The sequence below is a fragment of the Chinchilla lanigera genome, unplaced genomic scaffold (assembly GCF_000276665.1).
Source record: "Chinchilla lanigera isolate Chin_1 unplaced genomic scaffold, ChiLan1.0 scaffold00093, whole genome shotgun sequence".
In the NCBI taxonomy this organism is placed as follows: domain Eukaryota; kingdom Metazoa; phylum Chordata; class Mammalia; order Rodentia; family Chinchillidae; genus Chinchilla; species Chinchilla lanigera.
Window position 1 is genome coordinate 5,650,138 of NW_004955494.1, and position 16,521 is coordinate 5,666,658.

Consider the following 16,521-nt stretch of genomic DNA (forward strand, 5'->3'; position numbering starts at 1 on the left):
CCAAAAATACTATTTCAGAGAGTTTAGTCAAGAAGATCACAGCAGGGGCTGGGGATTTAGCTCAGCGGCAAAGCGCCTGCCTGGCAAGCGCAAGGTCATGAGTTCGGTTCCCGGTACCGGAGAAAAACCAAAAAAAAAAAAAAAAAAAGAAGATCACAGCATATATAGAATGGCGGAGTGACGGGAACACACAATACACAAGAATCACTGATCATTTACTGATTGTCTTGCTCATGTGGACACTTATTTCTGACTCATTTTTGCCAATGACTGCATACTTCATGATACTGGCAAAGAGCTGAGGCACTGTTTTAACATGACTATATTTATTCTTCTGTTTAAGGCCTTGTGTTGATATTAAAATTTTAATTAGCAGCAACTAAGACAGACCTAAGCACTCAAGCTTTGCTGTGATTATGTATATTTGTACGTATTATGTACACATGTATGTACAATGTATGTATGTATGTATCTATTATCCATCTATCTATATATCTATCTACCAACTACCTGTCTTCTATCTGTCTGTCTATCTTATCTGTCTATCTATCTATCCATCCATCTATCCATCATCTATCTATCCCTTACTCCTCATTTCTTCACTGTTTGTCCTCAGTGTGAGAAAATACATGATAATCTTAATCACTTTTTTAATTAAATATTTTTGCCTTCACACTCCCTGGCACCCACTCTGTTGGAAAACAAATGGGATTAAACTGTGTAGAGAGCTTTTGCTTTCACTTGAAAGTAAGGACAAATAATCAGCGATGCAAATATCTCAAGCAAGGGGAACTTGTATCGAGGTATCATGTATTTATTACAGCAATGAAGCAATAGCAAGCTAAGTGGGTATTATTTGGGCTCGCTTGAAGTTTTGGGTTATTTTCATTATCCCATTTTTGAATTCCCTTACTCTCCTCTTTGAAGCAAGCTTTATATTCCTGTTCTCTACTCGTAAAATCTAAGTCTTTAAGATGTAGTCTTAAGCACAATGACAGGGATGCAAGGGGTGAGAAGAAGGGATGGATTTGAAAGACTGTCCAACCCAAAGCCCTTGCCCAATATGTGGCTCACTGTGAATATGGGCCTGTGTGCATTTTTCCTTAGAATGTTTAAGAGCTGAAATCACTACTCACCTACCTGTTAAATGTTTGAGTGGCTTTGAGTTAATATCAAAAAATAGAGCGCATTTCCATTCTGTTGTCTCTTCAACCCCAACCCCATTCTGACCTTCCCTTTTTTCCTCTCAGATCATAGTTCAGTTTTGATAGCTTGCTCAGGGGCTTCCTCTTCAACTCAAAAACATATGATTAGGAAATTCTAGGCTTATTTTTTTTCTTGAAATGAGTGTAACTTGACAGTAAGGTAAATCTTTTTCCAAAAGTAATGCTGAAAGTAAGAGCTTAACAATATAAAACTAAAAGTACTGAGATGAGAACTTGCCAGAGAGAGCCCCTTTCTAATAACAAGTTGTGTGTGTGTGTGTGTGTGTGTGTGCATGCGTGTGCGAGTGCATGCACACATATTATTGATGGGAGGTAGTGTTCTCTGTACTTCTGACAAGTAAGCGTATTCTCTTGAGTGGGCTCTGGGTGTTTCTGAGGTACAGTCAGTGACTTGGAATTCTACTAGGGATTGTGTGTCCCAGGGCATGGACCAAAACTTCCCCAAAGACCTTTGGTAGGATAGCCATACTGACAGTATGTTATCACACATGCCTTCAAGTTCCAGGGGTGACTTTCTAACATTATCTGGAGATTTGGATTCTATTAAATATGAGAATTTTAGATTCTGAGGGAATATAAGGACTCCTCAATATATTTGAGAGTTTAAAGGCTCTTGAGCACATGTGAGTTTATAATCACGGTTGCTGTGTATCACAGGTGTGTCTGCCTCTGTTCTGTGCTTCACTCTGGGGTTGACTAAGGTGCTAGAAATGATCATGTAAAATGAGAAACTACAGAGTTGGTCATTACTAATGCATCTGAAAACAAGAAATAAACACGTTCTTCTGTGGACACCCCATACATCATGTCCACTCAAATGAAGCCTGTGGCCAGCAGTACCACAGTGGTTTCTAGGAATGATTATGAATTCTGAAGATAGCTGTAGTTGTTGGTATTATCCGATGATACTACCATCAAGGCTGGCTGTGTAGCCTGCTAAAAACCATACCTTGAGATTTCTTCTGCTTCCCTAATCCCAGCATCATACTTATGAAATGGCTGTGAGGTCTTACCTGAAGAGAACGGTTCCATTTTGTCAGCAAATACATGACTGACTGCAGAAAAACACTCAGGCTAGTGGCTATTGAGGCGAGATGATGACATTTTGCTAAGGACAACTGATCTACCTCGTCCTGAAACTCAGCGTTCTGGAAGTGCAAGGTGGAGCCTTTCATCAAGGAGTTCAGTGAGTCTCCTTCCCTGATTAGGTTGACATGACCTTCTTCCTTTTCTCTGTTTATCCCTAGAATGCAGTCCCAACAGTACCAGCAGCAGCGTCGAAAATTTGCCGCTGCCTTCTTGGCATTCATTTTCATTTTGGCAACTGTGGACACTGTCCAGGCGGGGAAGAAAGAGAAAGCAGGTAAGCAGCAGAGTTTAAAGGGTTGCTTTGGTGATTAGTGTCTATCCAGCCCAGCTACCCACTTTTATCTTTCCCTTCCCTTCCCTTCCCTTCCCTTCCCTTCCCTTCCCTTCCCTTCCCTTCCCTTCCCTTCCCTTTTGTTCCCTTCCTTTCCTTTCCTTCCCTTCCCTTCCCTTTCCTTTCCTTCCTTCCCTCAATGCCTCCATTCCTCCCTTTTTCCCTCCACCCTCTTCCTTCCTTCCTTTGTTCCTTCATTCCTTCTTTCCTTCATTCCTTCCTTCCTTCTCATTATGTTGAGAAACCCAAGACACAGTCCTCTTATTTTTTTGTCCACTGTAAATTCTGGAAAGTGATTGTGTTAGAGTTCACTAGACAGAAACCACTGACTGACAATCAGGAGATTCTATTAAAGAAAAAACAGTTTAAAATAGTTAAGCCTAAAAATAGTGAAAAAGGGCCAAGGGTATAGCTCAGCAGCACAGCACCTGCCTGGCAAGGGCAAGGTCCTGGGTTCAATTCCTGGTGCAAAAAAAATTAATGAGAAACACTGTTAGAAATAATAGTTATTAGATTAGCCACCATTTGCTTATGTTATCCCTCTTCTTCAAATCACACCATCCAAGGACTTTTTAAAAAATCTTAGATTTACAAAGGAAGTAATGGATAGAAAGGCATTCTATGCCTTTTCCACAGCCACACATAGTCTGTGAACCTGGGATTCTGTCTGAGTCTATAATGAGCCATATGTCTATTATATTCTTCCATTTTTCAAGACAAAGAAAATTTTTACAGGGAGAGAGCTAATCTCACTGTTGCTTCTAATAGAATGTGTTCTCAGTTTTTACATGGAATTACTTTTGAATGTTTTTTTTTTTTAATAGAAATGGTGGCTCCTACAAGGACATGTCAGTAAGTCACTTAGAACGATTTTGGCCTACATAAGAGTTAAATTACTATTGGTTCTAGTTTCTTCCTTAGTATTCCTTCTCCATTCTCTTGATGTGTTATTGATTCAGTTATTGGGCTGGTCTCTGTCTGCTCTCTAGGCAGCAAAGAGATGGGTAAGAAGCACACACCCTACCAGCATGGTGCTATGTGGAACATGGTTATAACTAGGGGTTAACGTTGTCTAGATGTTGGTTAGTTTTGGCTTCTTCCTTCTAGAAAAAAAAGTGAAGAAGTCAGACTGTGGAGAATGGCAGTGGAGCGTGTGTGTGCCCACCAGTGGCGACTGTGGGCTGGGCACCCGGGAGGGCACTCGCTCTGGTGCGGAGTGCAAGCAAACCATGAAGACCCAGAGATGTAAGATCCCCTGCAACTGGAAGAAGCAATTTGGAGGTAAGTCTCACCCTGTCCTATTGACCCAACCTCCTGCTCTGAGATAATCCTGTAAGGTTTTCACCAAATGTCTTTTTGGAATCAATTCTACTTACTTTAAATAATTTCATTTTGTCAGACAGAAGGTGAATGGCCACTTTGCCTCAACTCAGGAGTTCCCAGCTTCAGCACTGGTGACATTTTGGGCCACATTAGGGTCTGTCTTCTGTGCTGTAGGATATCTGGCACCATCCCTGGCTTCTATGCATTAGTTTCCACTCACACTCCCACCCACACTACTTGTGAAAACTAAAAATATTTGTGCTATGTATGGCCAAATGTCCCCTGGGTGTAAAAATCATCCAGGACTGAGAACCACTGCCTTGTAGAGACATAAACTGTGCATGGAATCCCTTCCAGTAATATTCATTTGTCTGTATTCTCTCCCTTTTCTTTTTTCTATTTCAAAATTCCCTGTCTTTTCCTTTCTACTTTTCTCATTCTTGTCATTATCTGAGTCACTTTCACTTTTTTGTTCCCTCCCCACCATCCGCACACATTCACAGATTTCCTTATTGAGCCCAGCAGGCCTGTTTATGGCCATTTTTGAGAGATTTCTCTCGCACTGACTACTGTCAGCCTAAGGCTGGCCTGATCTTCCTACTGGAGACAAGTTCTTTGAAAACTTTCTACTTTAAATAAGTTTTAAACTCCTAGATAAACTTTTTTTCTTATAATGCAGTCTTTTTGCCTTTCTTGACCATAGTGGGACATTATGCCCCAATGTTGTCCCTCTGTTATAAGGAAGTGCATTATGGCCTGCCAGCAAGTGAATCAGGACCGTGGATATGCTCATATGAATCTTTTCCATGCTCTGTAATCTTTGGGGTATGTTTTTGAGCAGCAGTAAGTGTTATTAAGCTGCAGTAAAGTTTAAAAACATTTGTTCATTTGTTCCTAAATTGTATATGGGCACCTTCAGAACTCACCTATACAAGGATTTTATGATGTGTCTTAAAAGATTTAAGTCTGAAATATATAAATAATTTTCAAAACTCAACAGTAAAAAAACAATCCAGTAATAAAGGAGGCAAACCACATTTTACTAAAGCGTGTCTGTAGCAGTGGTGGCGAACCTATGGCACACGTGCCACAGCGAGCTGTTTCTTACCATCAGAAGCTCTAAAAGGTTTGCCATCACTGATCTATAGAAAGCAAATAAATATATACAAGGATGTTCAACTTCTTTTCCCCATTAAGGAACTAGAAATTCAACCTCTAATAAGACTGCTACAGACGTGGCATAGTGGCTAGATAAGGATGTGATAAAATGCAAAGGAGAACACAGAACTACATCCCTCATATATTGCTGGAAATGTAAAATGGTACAGCCATACTGGAAAAGTGTATGCCAGTGTTTTACAGAACTAAACATGAGTTTACCATGCAACCCAGTACTTTCTTAGGCATTTATCCCAGAGAATGAAAACTTACCTTTCCTTAAAAACCCATGCTTGAGTGTAGATAGTAGTTTCAAAGCTAGAAATAACCCAGATGTAGTTAAAAAAGAACTGTGGTATATCCATGTTTTGGAACAGTCCTCACAAATATAGAAGAAAGACTATTGATATACTTGGTGTGCGTGGATCTACAGGAAATTATGCTAAGTTAAAAATGCTAATGTCAAAAGTTCACAAACTAATTCCATTCATATAATATTTTAAGATGATGGAATTATAGTGATGGAGAGCAGCGTTTTGGTTGTCATGGAGGAAGGAAGAGGGAAGAGTGTGGTTTAAAAGGTGAATCCTGTGCCCCTTGTGTTGTGATGGTTGTGTACATAGAGGATGATGCCCATGTGTTTCTACACACGATAAACTGTGCAGAAACAAGGTACATTCTAATGCACAAGTGAGTGCATATGAAAGTGATGCGGTCTCAACAAGCTCTTGGAATGTGTTTGTATCAGTTTCATGGTGGTGCTATGAGTCAATAGCTATGCAAGACACCACACCTGGCTGGGAGTAGAGCATGAGGAGTGTGTGGAATACCTCTGTTATTTTTTATGACTTCATGAAACTCTATATGCAAACGCAAAGTGTTAACAACCAAAGCGTGCTTTTATTATAGTGCCACCACAATAGGCTAGTTCAAGGATTTCTCTTTGATCTTCTCATGCCTTTAGCTGAGTGCAAATACCAGTTCCAAGCCTGGGGAGAATGTGACCTGAATACGGCCCTGAAGACCAGAACTGGGAGTCTGAAGCGAGCCCTCCACAATGCTGATTGCCAGAAGACAGTCACCATCTCCAAGCCCTGTGGCAAACTGACCAAGTCCAAGCCTCAAGGTGGGTCCCTGCCACTATTCCACAATGTAAATGGGATGATGGGCTCATGCAGTATGAGGAAACTCACATTTTTTAGAAGGAAATGTTCAGAGATTTACCTTCAAAAGGTGATCGAAAAGTGCTAATATATTTAACATCACAAATGTACTTTGTAATGGGCAGTCTATGAGTTCAAAGAGCTCAAATTGAAGTCCTCTGTATCATGCGGAGTATGAGTGTGATATTTTAATACACATATAACTTAGGAAGATATAGCAATTAAGATAGTTGTTGTAAGGTGAACAGGTATTCTGAACTCTGAAGAGAAAATAGATGCCGACCAGACAAACAATCTCATGGATTTTCTGCTTGAGGCAGAAAATGTTAAACCCAACTTTTTCTTCCAGATTATCTGAACTATTATTTTCATGAACTCAGAACAAGTATTTTACATTTCCCTTCCTTCACCACATTACTTGGTAGAGTCTGTATTTCTCAACCTTTTTTCAGAGACTTAGAAATTTTTCTGAGATGACTTAACTCAACAAATATATCCATCACAGAATTTAAAAATTATGTAGAGTACTCTTTTCCAGAAAGTCAGACTTTGTTTTCGTACTGCAGAAGGTAAACCATAGTTTCACATAGATATAATTCCACTTGAGAGAAGTCAAGGAGGCATTAAATTCTTTTATTTTGTAAGTATTATGAGTTGAATCATGGCTTCTGTAAATTCAAATGTTGAAGACCTGTCCTTTAGTTCCTTGGATGTGACAGTGTTTGGAAATAGGTTCTTTCACTTTTATATTTTGATAATCACTGTTTTATTGTTTCAGGGTGTATTTTCAAGACATAGAGGATGGCTGGGGTTGGTGTGGTGGGCATTAGGAACAACTTTCTAAGTGCCACTTTGAAAGGGACCACAGGGATCTTGTTACAATCAGTAATAATAGCCATTCAGTGAAACATTTCCTTAAATGGAAGAACTCAGAAATCATCCTCAAGTTAATTTATTTTCAAACCAGCTACTGAGCCAAAATATTCAGCATACATGTAGAACAGAAAACAAATTAAGGTCTTGTTCTAGTACAGTGATGCTCAACCTCTAATTTTTTTCTGGGAAACTTACAAAATTTCCACTGCTCAGGTATAACCAGACTAGCAAAATCATCATTAGTTTTACAAACTGAAATACTCCCTAGGAAGTTCCAATACGCCAGCAAAAATTAAGAGCTGCTAATATTCTAGTAGGAAATCCATTAAGAGATTTACACACACACACACACACATACACACACACACACACACACACACACATACAGAGTGTCCTTAGGACAGTGGGAAAGAGATTGCAGATTAATAAAAGGAAGAAAAAGTGGTAAAGTCATTGGGTGAGGGGAAGGTAGAGTTCAGTGACTACAGAAAATGTTTAAAAGTTTGGAATAAATAAGACATGACTAATAAAGGACCACAAAATATTTGGTAAATACATTAATATCCATCCAGAATTACCTGTACAGAAGTAAGTATAATTAAAATATTCCACCTGTTACATTTTATTTAAACTACAAAAAATATATCAAGCAATATGTGTGCTTCCATTAAGAAAATCTGATACATTGCCCAGCTCAATTTGTACAATAAGACTATTCTTTGTACAGCCTCTTTAGTGCCAAAATGACATTAATAAACCCCTCCTTTCTTGAGCAAGGAAAGATTGGTTAGTTTTAACAAAGGCATATTATGCATAAAAGGAAGATTACATTTTAATTACAGTTTACTGCAATTACATGCTTCTAAGAAGCTTGTCTATTATTGGATGTAGTATTCTTATAACAAAGGAGGACACAGAAAGCTTTCATTCTAGCTGCATGAGATGTATTTACTTACTTTACAGGTTTCTTTTTGTGAATCTGTAACCTTGAAATGGCTCATTTTCTTCTAATTATTGGAAAGGAAAATGATGCTAACATAAAACTATGGTTATCATGACTGTGTTTCTACTCCTGCACACTCCTCTAATGTTTATGACAGATATTATCTCATAAGCTCCCACATATACTTACAGGTTAATCTCATCATAAAGAAATTGAAGACAACTGGTTAATTTCTTTGCCTGTGGCTATGTCTGTAGGAAGTAAGAGCCAAGATTTAGCTAACTTTACATTCCTGCTCTTCTTTGTATCCTGCTGATGTCTCACTGGAAGCACATGTTGATAAGATCTGACTGCTATGCGTATTCTTTTCTTCCGAAGCAGGAGAAAATGAGCTTTCTTTTTTTTCTTTTAAAAATTAAAAACACTAACAAAACAACAATGAAGACGAAGTCAAAACACAAAAACAACAGAAACGATACATGACTGCAAAACAAAATGATAGGAATTAACAATGGTTGCTACATTACATACCTTTACCTTGAACGAAGTTGCTTAGTCCACCAGACATAGGAATGTAAGACTGATCAAAACAATCAAAGACCCAGTACTCATATGGCAAATGGAAGAAGACATTTTCTATATTATTTGTAAGACAATTCTGGGAGACAGAGCAGATTTTAAATTTCAGATCAGAGGGAAATTCATTCTGTTCTGTTCTATTCTTCATTGTGTCTTTTGAGCCTAGAACAAGTAGTAACACATAGGAGGTGCTGAAAAATGTTCACGTAATAAATAAATGCTAAACGAAAAGTTTTTGCTCATGAAATCCACCCAAACCTAGTAGAAATTGTAATAGCTATTTACTGAACTTTTCTCGAAGTGATATAATGACGGATAATTTTCTTTCTTTCTTTATTGAGAAAAGAGTGAGGTCTCAATGCTTTTACTTGTTTTCATTCAGTACAGAAAGAAGGCACTGATTTCACATGGGCACCATGTTATGAACCCTTTATCATTTAATTTGTATCTCTACACAATAAATACATTTAATTTATATCTCTATGCAGTAAACAAATTTATAGAGATAAATGCATCTCTATGCAACCATTTGCAGTAAATTGTATTTATCCTCCTTAGGATGAGAAAGCATAAGCTCAGAGAGGTTTAACAACTTACCAGGCACTTTGAATCTTGTGACTCCCGGATCCATGATTAGAATCCATAGTTAGGCTGACATCGTCAATCCTACGGTTTCTTAACTGCACCATGCCACCTCTGGAATTCTAAACTCTTGTCCGGGGTTGTTTTTTCCTTTTTTTTTTATTTGCCTACAATCATTACATGGCCAGCTTCTAGGAAGCTTGTCTATTATTGGATGTAGTATTCTTATAACAAAGGAGGACACAGAAAGCTTTCATTCTGTTTGGTGGGATGTTTTCTTCTTTTTTGTCTTATTTCATGGGATCTATTGTATTAGAAAGTCATTTTTCACTATTTTCAGACTTTCCAAAGTAAACATCATAGGATAGTATGGTTGTGAAGAACCCATGATTATTATTATTATTATTATTATTATATAATTTAACTATTTCATATAATCTAGCTGTAGATTCACAACTAAAAAGTCCCACCTTACCCCAATATCATTATGCATCCTTTTAAACACATGATTATGCTCATTTTTGTTTGTATTCCTTGTTTATTTGCTTTCATTTTAGAAAACTCTTAAGTCTTACTGGTTTTACTTTATATCTCTTTTATTTTGGGAATTGGAACTGGATTGAAATTAAAACTGCTTGATTTCTAGTGTGAAACATATACTTTTACAAATGGAATATAAAGCCATTGGTAAGTTGTGAGTATTCCCCATTAAAGTGAGGAAATACTGAAAAGTTTCTTGGTGGCACTACTAATAAAGCTAAAAGATTAAAATATTTGATTAGGAAATAGAGAGAAGCTCCGTACCTAGAGCTGCCATCTAAATATTGAGAACTTTCTAAATATCCCACTTGGGTAGAAAACTGCCTTCAAATTCATCCAGTTCAGTGTAACATTACCTCTGAAAAGTGTTAAAGAGTGCCTTTTGGTGCTTTATCATACAGATATTCCTTGTTTAACTACTGAGTTCTGTTCCTGCAGCTAGGCTATTAGGTGAATTGGTCGCTAAATGGAGAATTGCTTACAGTTTGTACATTACCATATTTAGAACAAAGACATGGTCAAAAGAAATTCCAACTTGATGACTTTGGTTTCATTTGCATAACTTATATATGGCACTGTAATGTATAACAGAAATAAAACTACAGTACTGCACTGTACAGTATGCTCAAGTTCCTGTGTCATAAGACCAAATAGTCCTGAAGCAGGACGTTAAAGGAGAACTATCTGTAGTGCGTAAGCTCTGCCCTCTTGCCTCAATGCATCATTTCAGGGATACTGGGTGTCACAGTTGAGCACCTCACCTAAAGAACTTCTTGCATACAAACCCCACCAGGGAGAGCTTTGCACCAGCTGCTTGTATATTATATACCTGGAAGAAGAAAGCATTGCTATTCTTGTATAGAAATAACAACAGGAAGATACCTATTTGGAATGCAGCTTTTCTCTGAATCAAGGCAACATTGGCCTCAAAAAGAATCAGTGTTTGACTGGTAGATTGTAACCAGAATTTACTTCACTATTACAAAAGTCTAGCATGGATAAAATAGTGAATAATTGTTTTAGAAACTTCAGTGTTTATGTTCTTAGGAAAAGAGATAAAGAACTTTAATTAATCAGAGGGTTTCAGGAGCAGGAAGATCAACACTAGCTAGTTAAGTAGAAGGGGGTCTACTCAAGGGTATCATATAGTTCAAAGACTCTCCAGGAGGACAAGAGGGTCTTGCTTGGATGCTTCAAGGCTAGGAATAATGCAGCCAAAGGCAACAGGCTCAGGGGAAATATTTAATGACACCACATGTGACTGATCTGGCAGGAACTCTTCTGTTGAAATTACCCATGGTTTAGCAGTATCGAGCAAAGAGTCAAACACTGCAACTTCCACCATAGGTATCCCTCCTAACCAGACAATCTCCACCTTTGAATTGTGCGATGAGGTCTTCACTTTTATTATCTCCACATCTCATTTATGTGTGCCTCCTTGATAGAAACCAGGCCACATAGGAAATCCTGCTGAAAGGGAGTTGGAGCATGCGTGCTGACTTTCCAGACTACATCTCTAAGCAGAAGAAGGGGTACAGAAAGGGTCTCCACTTGCTGTAGTGAGCTGATCTGCCCAAGCGGGCAGCATTATGAGAACATGCGGTGGACTCAACTGGCTTCTCTTGGACTAGGTGCAGCATTGCTGCCACGTCATAGTGGAAAAAGTTGCCCAGAGGAATTTAATTGGAACAGTTGAGTGCACCACTGTAAAGAGAGTTAGGTCTCTCCTTTTTGGGCCACCAATTTTTTTCCCCTGTGGGCCTAAATGATCTATGGAGTAAGGAAAGTGGAAGGTAGTGGATGCTGACAGCTCTGTAGAAAGCCTCAGTGCAGAGGACTCTGGAGGGCAAGTAACTCTTTTCCAAGCAGCATATGTCTTGCAGTTGTCTGCTTAGAGATGTGTGCACTGTGGAATTAGAACACGAATGGGACAAGGGGGACCTCCTGTAGGTCCCAGGAGGGACCCATCTATAGGGTCCCCACAGTCCTCCAACCAGCTCCATGTTTGTGGCCTGTGAAGCTCTCAGAGGAGGCACTGGTCCCCCAGTGCAAAGCCAAGCCAACTTTGGAGCTGGGGCTCCTATGGGAGGCTCCAAGGAATCCATATCTTTCCTGGCACCATAGGGGCTGTTGGCTAATGATCATCTTAGACCATCCTAGGATTTTCTATTATTGTTCATATGAGAGTTATCAGTTGTTGCTTTCTAAATAAGATGTATAACTAAGGGGTAATTTCGAAGCACCTTTTGGTTTTGAAAAGCCAGCACAGTGTATATGATAGCCTCTGGGTTTCACTGTCAGAGGGACTTTCTGAAATAGTTCCTAGAACAGGCGGAAGTGGCAGCACATGGACAGATGTCTATGTTGCGGCGGGTCAGGAATCAATGTTCATCCTTCTTGCTATCTGCTACACTTAAACTAGTCATCCTTGTTAAATGTCCCTGCTCACAATATCATAATACAGCCCCCCAGCTATTTCTGAAAGTTTTGCCATCTTGCTGCTCTGTTTTGGACAGCTGCCTAGCCCTCTCTGAGGTCTCATGATTCATCTTTAAAGATCAAAAGAGCAGCAAGTTTCAGTGCAAGGCTTCACTGCATGTGGGACACAGCTTGGGGCAACTTAGTATTAAATGGGCAAAGGGGTCACTCAGGGGATATTCCCAGCATTCTCAGTTCTTTCCCCACTAAATAGATTGCTTTGTTAGTTCATTTAAAGATAAAAGAAGTTCTTTAACGTTTCATTCTACGTTCTGTGAACTGGTGTCCCTCGGGAAGGAACCTAGTAGCACTGTGTAGATGGCTGCACTAAGCTGAGGGGCTGTGTGCCATGTGGGGAGGGGTAAGGAGCCAGAGTCCCAGCACAGGCTACTGGGAAGTGCTCCTTCCCCTGACTAGGAATGGGGTGAGGGCTTCTTGATGTCTCCTGACTTTGCATTAGAGCCGAGAGTCAGCAACAAGGTGCTTTGTTCTGTTCTTGATCAGAGGAAAAACTCACTTTCCACTTGGTCTCAAAGTTTGTATTTCCTTTTTATTGTCCCTGGCAAAGGGGCATTCCCAAATGGTTCTTGGGACAGGCAGAGAGGAACGCACATAGATGGATGTCTATGTTACACCTAGGTGGTTTATGAATGAATGTTCATCCCTCTTGCTATCTGCCATACTTAAACTGTAATCATCCCTGTTAAATGTCCCTGCTCACAGGAACCCTCCTCCACCCCGACCAGCTATTTCTAAAAGTTTTGCCATCTTGCTGCTCTGTTTTGGAAAGCTGCCTAGGAAATGTCTTTTGGCACCTATAGTTTATTTCCTGTCTCATGATATTATACTTGAAATGAGAAGATCTAATCCAGTTCCTTTCTTACTTGACTATGTTTCATCTTCTGTAAACTAGAGTTGACAACAAATCCCTGGTAGTATGATGGTCAAGATGAACTGCGGGACTGTAGGTTAAAATGCTTGGAAAATGGGTGTTGTTTTTGAGACTCCTTCCTTTTTGCCAAGTGGATTTCTGGAGGTAGGTATTTCAGTCCTTTTCAGGTAAAAGAAGAATTCATGATGATCACAACAACAGTAACCATAGCTAATAATTTTTGAGAATCTAATGTATAAATATTTTAAAACATTATTTGTATATAATATCATCAAATATTCAAAAAATTCTAAAGTTATTATTATCATCTGAAATTTTACCTGTGAGGAAACTGAGGCTTTGGAGAAGCTACCTACTCAGGGCATGGTTATGCAGCTAATGATCAGAGAGGACAGAGTTTAAATATAAGCTATACTGACTCCAGATCTCCTGCATTATATACAGCTCCTTTCCCTTTGTCTATCCAATACGGATATCAAGTTTCTTGTTCAAAACAGTAGTGAGTTTCAGATGAATACCAAATCTTTAGTGAAGCAGCTGCTTATGTGTTGCACTGATTGGACCCATTGTTTATATATTCTTGCCTACCAAACTCTCAAACTTTAGGAGGTGCATGAATGGACCATGATGTCTTTGGCATCTATTTTACTCAACTGTTCTCACAATCTGGAGTTTTCCTTTTATTCTTCATGCCTTCTTGCTCTTTCTGTAAAACCTACTTGTTCAATCATTAAATATTCACTGAGTTAGTATGATGTTCTAAAGTCAGCATTGATGACCTTCATGCTCTTGCAGTGCAGCAGCATGAAGGGATGCACCCCAATATTCTACATCGTGTGCCAAGTGATAACGATATTAATCAAACCACTGTCTTTCCCTCTAACTGCTGTGCTCTAAGGGTGATGAATAACTCATGAAATTCGAAGGAAAATAATAATAATTACAATTATAGGTGAATATTAGAGTAAGAAACCTTGAAAACTAAACTGGGCCAAGCCATAGAGTACCTGGGAAGGAGTAGTTTGGAGAGTAGCCAGAGGAAGTCTTTTTCAGAAGATATCTTTTGAACTTCTTGAAGATAGAGAAGAGGCTGGCCCTGCTAATGCTACAGATGAAACAAGAGGAAATTCAAAGTCCCTAAAGCCAAAAGAAATTTTTTGCTCAAGGACTAGAAAAGAGATCAGAGTTAAAATTGCCAGACTTCTCTTTCCAAACATTAAGTCACTGCCTTCTCTGAGAGGGGTCATTCCTTGGATAAGGCCTTCATGATACATTGTTATGGCATATTTGCCTCTTGTAGCATGGAGACTCTTTGTGAAATTATTGTGCCTTGTAGGCTGTAGTCCATGAGAGGAGCTCTGTGAAGAGTACTGACTTGAAGGAATGAATGAATGAATGAATGATGTATTTGGCTAACTTGTCCTGATCTGGCTCTCAGGAACACATTATTCATTCACTGGCTTCAGATGTGTTGATAAATCTGTGTTAAAGTTCAGGAGTTCAACAAGAAAAGAACCATGTATTTGTTGTTTTCCCATTGGTGGGAAAAAATACACAACACTCATGATTTAAGGGAGATTTATTTTGGCTTATAGTTTTGGAAGTGTCAGTCCATGGCTGGCTGGCTCCAAGGCAGGATGGCATGGCAGAGGAAAGCTATTCAATCCTTGACAGCAAGGAAGCAGAAAGAGACAAACCTAGCCTGGGAGAAGAATGTATCCATCCGAGTCCTGCTCCCAGTTAGGAGGTCCCATCTCCTAACACCACACTGAGCTATGAACTTTTGAATGGATTAATCCATCGATGAGTATACTGCCTGATAGTCAAATTACTTTGCAAAAGCCCCACCTCTGAACACATGAGGCTTTCGGGGGATAGTTTACATCATAAATTATCTGGATGGTGTTTCACTTCCATCCTTAGTACGGGATTTTTGGTCCTAATTTCCAGGACAGATGTGAGAATTAAGAACTCTAAATATCCGTAGGGTTTACTTCACACTGTGTGTCTGCTTTCATCTCCCTGGGTAAATTCCACGCTTGGAGGCTCATTAGCTGTGCACACAGAAAACAGCCATATTATAATTAGTACTAAGGAAGGCAGCGTAACAGAACAATGTTCACATTAATTACTTGCTGAGTTGCTGAACCCAATTTTCATTCCCTGAAGCTTTTGAATTTTTCCGTTCTAACTTCTGAATTGAGAATTTCTCCTGCTGCTTTATGCAGTGTCTGTTTTCATTGACTGAACATCAAAAATCTTGCTCTTAGTTACTGAATATTTACAAGAAGACAGGCATCAACTGTGCTCAGCACTTGGCAGTCATCATCTCTTAATCCTAAGGGCAGCCTGGAGGCGTCTTACTCATATTTCAGAATATAGGACACTAAGATTGCAACGTATAGAAGTTCATGCAGACTTGAAGTCAGGACTGTTGGTTTCCAGAGTTTTTTCTCTTATATCAGTGCTTCCCAAGCCTGTGCTTCCTCAAGATCTCTTTGGATAGTCTAAAAGGAAAGCAAAGCAAAACAAAACAAAACAAAAAACCCTAAAAACAAAATTTAAAAAAACCCCAAATAATAATTTAGTTTTCTTTCAATAATTCTAAAACCTTCATATATTTGGAGTCTAGGTTCACCCTTACATTGCTCTGAAGTCAAATGACAACTTTTAGTGCTTTATTTCTCAAATTGGGTCCTACAAGGGGGCTACATTTCTTCAAAGTAGGAAACATGGGTGTGAGTGCCCAGTTACACCCAGCATCTTCCCAAGCTGGATGCTGGGCTGGAATTGTGATCATCTCCTCCCTACTGTGAGTTTGAGCCTGACTCAGGTGCTTCACCAGGACCTGAGGCACCACGTCCTGGTAACCAGCTCTGATGGGGGAAGCTCGGCACGTCCCTCGCCGTGGCCCTGCTTAGCTCTGCACTGAAGCACAGCCTCTGGGAGCCCACAGGGAAATCAAAGCAGGCTGCTGGCTGGTGCTCCGCGCCCAGAGGCTGTGAACAAAAAATGAAGGCTTTTTCTAGAGGAGTAAACAATATTTGTGGAAAAGCTCATCAGAAATCCAAAGGGCATGAAGCAGGCAAAGATTTTCCTAGTGCCCCATTGCTCAGACACATAGAAGATGAGGCTTGGAGATACTTACAGACTGTTAACACATCCATGATACTCTTTCTGGCAAGGCTTTTAGGAATTATTTTCATTCTTCAGGAAATAGAAAAACATTGTTTTCAGACCTTCATCCAGACACACAAAGGTAATAAATTCAGTTGCTGCAGAAAGTCGGTAAGGAAGCGCAGGGAAAGCCCTGTACGTGTAGCGTGTGCCACTGCTTTAGA

General features: G+C 39.4%; 1 protein-coding gene across 2 annotated transcripts in view; it reads left to right on the forward strand.

The window, feature by feature from the left end:
• Positions 1-16,521, forward strand: part of Ptn (pleiotrophin) — a 101,585-nt gene that overhangs the window by 69,874 nt on the left and 15,190 nt on the right. For both annotated transcript variants that reach the window (XM_013505032.1, XM_013505031.1), the window contains exons 2-4: positions 2,474-2,589; positions 3,754-3,927; positions 6,092-6,253. In XM_013505032.1, the coding sequence (XP_013360486.1) occupies positions 2,475-2,589; positions 3,754-3,927; positions 6,092-6,253 (451 nt within the window). In that variant the 5' untranslated portion in view covers position 2,474. The remainder of the gene's footprint in view (positions 1-2,473; positions 2,590-3,753; positions 3,928-6,091; positions 6,254-16,521) is intronic.